Source organism: Humulus lupulus, chromosome 7 (genome assembly GCF_963169125.1).
Source record: "Humulus lupulus chromosome 7, drHumLupu1.1, whole genome shotgun sequence".
NCBI lineage: Eukaryota > Viridiplantae > Streptophyta > Magnoliopsida > Rosales > Cannabaceae > Humulus > Humulus lupulus.
The window spans coordinates 48,424,907-48,429,847 of record NC_084799.1 but is presented as its reverse complement, the minus strand read 5'-3'; the positions used below and the strand labels follow the sequence as shown (position 1 = coordinate 48,429,847).

Sequence of the window (4,941 nt, the reverse complement as noted above, 5' to 3'; positions counted from 1 at the left end):
CTTAAAAAAATTTAGCCTAGAAGGAGAAGACCTAACGAACCTCACAACATTTCTAATTGCTGCAATTGACCCATGTTTTTCCTTCAACCCTTCGGTGAAAATTAGGTTCACTATATGAGCGCAACACCTCATATGTAAAAACTTTCCAACCAAAATTAGTCCCTTCTCTTTCTCCTTGAATTTCCTCCTCAAGTATCTAATGGCAACATCATTATAAGAAACATTGTCTACCATAATGGTAAACAACTTAGAGATGCCCCATTCTAAAAGGCATAACTCGATCTCATTGCCAATGGTTTCTCCTTTATGATCTACCACTTGGCAAAAATTGATAATTCTTTTCTGATACTCCCAAGCATTATCAATTCAATGAGCAGTGATGACCGTGTAATTCAAATTTTGAATGGAAGTCCAAGTATCAGTAGTATTCGATATCCTCTCACGGCTCAAAATATTTTTCAATGTCACATTCTCCTCCTTATATAACTTCAATACATCTCCACCAACAGTCATTCGAGAAGGGATCTCAAACCTAGGTTGGAGTGTTTTGACAAATCTTTTGAACCCTTCACCCTCGACATGTCTAAATGGCAACTCATCCAACACAATATATTGTGTGAGGGCTACCCTACAAGCTTCTTTGTTATAAGCTACCGCTTTTCCCCCTCTTTCCCTCCCTTTACATGCTGAAAGCTTAAAGTCTTTTGTTTCTGCTCATCAATCTTAAACGGACTTTGCTCGCATACTTTCTTAAAATGTTCCACAAATGACTAGTCCCATATCTTCTAGTGTCACACAAGAAGTCAGACCCACAATAATTACTTATACACTTGGGGGGAGGAGACTCTTCGTTAGGATTTTTCGAGGGTGGAGGATGATCTTCCTTAGTAAAATGATCCCAAACAGATTACCTTTTTCCCTTTGTTTTCCCAGTACTAGCACTAGGGATGGGAGGTCTACCCCTCTTTCTTGCCCTAGTTTTTCTACCATTTTCATTAGGAGTGGGAGGAGCAGGGTTTTCAGTCTGAGTGAGAGGTTTTTGATCTTGATCATCTATCGGGGGAAGAGTTTCATCTACCTCATCAATATCCATTTCCTAATACAACATATTTAAGAAAAAACTAATCAATAGAGCATCACACAAGCCTATAATCCACCACAACAGAGTATCACACAAGCCTATAATCCAATACAACAGAGCAGCACACAAGCCTATAATCCACTACAACAGAGTAGCACACAAGCCTATAAGCCACTACAACAGAGTAGCACACACAAACCTAATACCCACTACAACAGGGAGCACACATTCAGATAAGCCTATATATTTATATTATAATCTAATATAACAAAGATAATATATTTACCTCAAGTTTCAAAGTAGAAACACTGACTTTACTTTATACTAGTATGATTTCGCTCCAATCTGTAAATCAACAACAACAAAAAATAATTGTCAATTTCTCAATAACTTTTAGGAAAATTTGTAACAAAATTAAGATCAAACTCTAAAAAATAGACATGAATTGTCAACCTAATTTAATATTAACAAACAAATATACATGAATTGGATATCACAAAAAAGAATATTAGTATGATCAATTATGTAATGTTGATTAACATTTTAAAGAATAACATATTAATATAATTGTATAATAAATCACATAAAAAATATTAGGAAAACACATAAAAAAAGCTATGTCCTCAACACATATTAATACCATTCACAATTGTATAATAAATAAAAAAATATAAGGGAAATTTGAGTTTTTATGCTTAATGAGGGGTTATAAATCAAAAAAATGCTAGGCATTTAAATCATTTTAAAAAAATGCTAATTCTTTTGACAATACCCAAAAATACCCCTCTCATAATTTTTCTCATCCCTTTCCCTTCTCTCTTCTCTCTCTCTCCCTCAACACATTCCTCTCAACTCTCTCTCTAGAAAAAAAATTAATGGGTAAGGTAAAACATCATAAAAATCAATGTAACAACAAGTATTCCTCATTTAAGACACTAAAATACTACATTTCGAACAGATCTGGGCATGATTTTTGGGATTTTATTGCGATTTTTTTTTCAGATCTGAAACTTTGAAATCTGCAGAAAATCGACGTGGTTCGATAGTGCTCGATGCCAGCTCGATCGGGCCTTCAAAATCAAGATTTTCATGAAAAAATCGATGTTGCTCGATGGTGGTTCGATGGTGTTCAATGCAATTCTTGCAAGATACGTAATTTTTCACTCGGGTATCCGTTTGGGGTGATTTTTTTTTTATTTTGGATATTTTTTCAAGATCTACACGTTTGAAATATGTATATACACATTTGGGAAATGTAAATCTTGAAAAGAAAAAAAAACAAATGCAAAACATACCTCATGTTCAAGATATGTTTTGGTATGTTTTCAAGTTCTAAACTGTGAAAATGTGTATGTAAACATCTAAAACGTGTAGATCTAAAAAAAATATCCAAAATAAAAAAAAAATCTCAAAGCCACTCGAGGTAAGGCAAAAAAACCAAAGTCTAGTCATATTGAGTCCTATCGAGGCCTATCGATTCCTATCGAGGTGGATCCTAAAAATCCCAAAGCCGTGTATCGAGTCTTATCGAGTCCTATCGATTCATATCGAGGTATGTTCTAAAATTCCCAAAGCCTTGTATCATCGAGTCCTATCGAAGCCTATCGATTCCTATCGAGGTGGGTCCTAAAAATCCCAAAGTCGTGTCTCATCGAGTCTTATCGAGTCCTATCGATTCATATCGAGATAGGTTCTAAAATTTCCAAAGCCTTGTATCATCGAGTCCCATCGATTCCTATCGATTTCTATCGAGGCCTATCGAGGCACAGTCTAATCCATTCCTCATCCTATACTATCGAGTCCTATCGATTTCTATCGAGTTTCATGAAAATATCGAAAAAAACCTAGATTTCTTCATTGCCAGCCCCGATCTATCCTATGAACAAAAATCAACAAAAAAAACCAGGCACATAAACATATTGCAGATTAAAAACGAAATCCCTCACCTTCGCTTTCTTTGAGGTTGTTTCCTAAAAATTTGGTCGGCTTGCTCGATGTTTTCTCCTTCCCCTTCTCCGATCGTCACCCTTTGGGAGCCCTTGTTCGTGGTCGTGGAAGACAATGAAGGTTGGGTTCTACGGATTCAATCGAGGCCTATCAATTTCAAAGTTTGCTTGGTTCGGGTATTTTGGGAGAGAATATGGAGAGTTTGAGAAAATTATGTCAGGGGTATTTTGGGTAGTAACGACATTAGTAGCACCAAAACGAGAGGCTTATAAGGATATGGTATTTTTCAAACGGAGTGTCACTTATTGCATTAAAACTCAAATTTCCCTAGGGGAATGACTCACACCCGTCATTTTCAATTAATAAAACTAAATACTCTGAATTAATGGTACAACTGAATGTACCTGCTTGAAAATTATATATAGCTTCCTGGCCCACATTTAATTAATAAATTGAAGCAAAACTTGTGATAACCGGTTTTACTAACTTGTTGGACTTTTTTTTATTAAATAATTAGTTTGAAAAGGGGTTAAATATGTCATTACATATTGTATTTAATATTTTATTATATCCTGAAGGGCTTAAAATGTAATTTCAATTGTCTTACTATGCATGAATATTTAGCAACTTAGATTAGCATTGCACAATAATTACATGACATCGCACAAATGTTTAAATTGTTTTACACAATTGTTGTATTAGGTTTCACATTATTTTGACTATTCGTTTTGGTTACTACAATACGTGACAAGAAATGATTGATTAGTTTTTTGACTTTGTAAGAAGTTTGTTAACCATTTCTTCATGTTTTTTTTGTAATTTTTTAAATTTAATTCGTAAATCAAATAATTAAAAAAGATATATTCATGTATTTAAGGATTATATATTAGGGCAAACTATTTTTGGGCATTAAAATTTCATTAATATTGGTAGGAATAAATTAGCAAGTGAAATTCTTGAGTTAATAGTTATATTTTCAAAAAATACTAAAAATGGACATTTTTACACTTAATATGCCTAATGTGACATTTCGCTAACTTAAGAATGTTACAAATATTAAGTTAGGTTCCTAAATTTATTAAGTTATATTTATTTTAAATATCATGTCACTTACACCTATGTTGACCAATTCATTTAAGTAGTGGTGTGGTAAAACTAAATAGATAAAATACCACTCTTTTCCTAAGTGTGCATTGTTATGAATAAAAAAAGAGTAAAAATAAGTGGTAATTAGGCGCAATTGCATCTTCATGATCGGCCTTAATATTTCATGCAGCCACTCAGGAACCTTACTAATGAGGAAACAACATCATTTAAACTCATAAATCGCAACCTACAAGTAAATCTCTCACAAATTTAAAACTAATTTGGTAACCATCCACTAATTAGGTTACTAGGTGTGCTATTGGGAATATTTGACTATATATGTCTAGTGTTACTAATAGTACTAACATCTCCTAATATCTCACTTAGTTCCACGAGAGCCTTACCAATGAGGAGACCACATCATTTTTACTTCACTTTGCAACCTCCAAGCTAATCCCTTACTATTTGAAAATTAATTTGGCAATTATTTACTAGGTGTGATGTTGGGAACACTTGACTATGTGTAGTGTCACTACTTTCACTACCAATGAGGAAACCACATCATTTGTACTCACAAATCGCAACCTCCAAGATAATATCTCACAATTTAAGGACCTATTTGGTAACCATCCACTAATTAGGTTATTAGGTATAATATTGCGAACATTTGATTGTGTCTAGTTTCACTAATTGTACTAACATCCCCTAATATTTTGCTTAGTCACTTAGAAAGCTCTACTAATGAGAAAACCACATCATTTGAATTCACAAATCGTAAACTTCAACCTAACCGCTTTTGACATCCCAAAATTTCTATTAAGGCTTAG

General features: G+C 33.7%; 1 protein-coding gene across 1 annotated transcript; it reads right to left on the bottom strand.

Annotated features, from left to right (window-relative positions):
- Window positions 1-366: 366 nt before the first annotated feature.
- Window positions 367-1,093, bottom strand: LOC133791668 (zinc finger BED domain-containing protein DAYSLEEPER-like). The gene is made up of 2 exons (XM_062229587.1): window positions 988-1,093; window positions 367-710 (listed from the first exon to the last, which is right to left on the bottom strand). Exons 1-2 carry the CDS (start codon window positions 1,091-1,093, stop codon window positions 367-369), a joined length of 450 nt encoding a protein of 149 aa, XP_062085571.1.
- Between the last annotated feature and the right edge of the window lie 3,848 nt (window positions 1,094-4,941).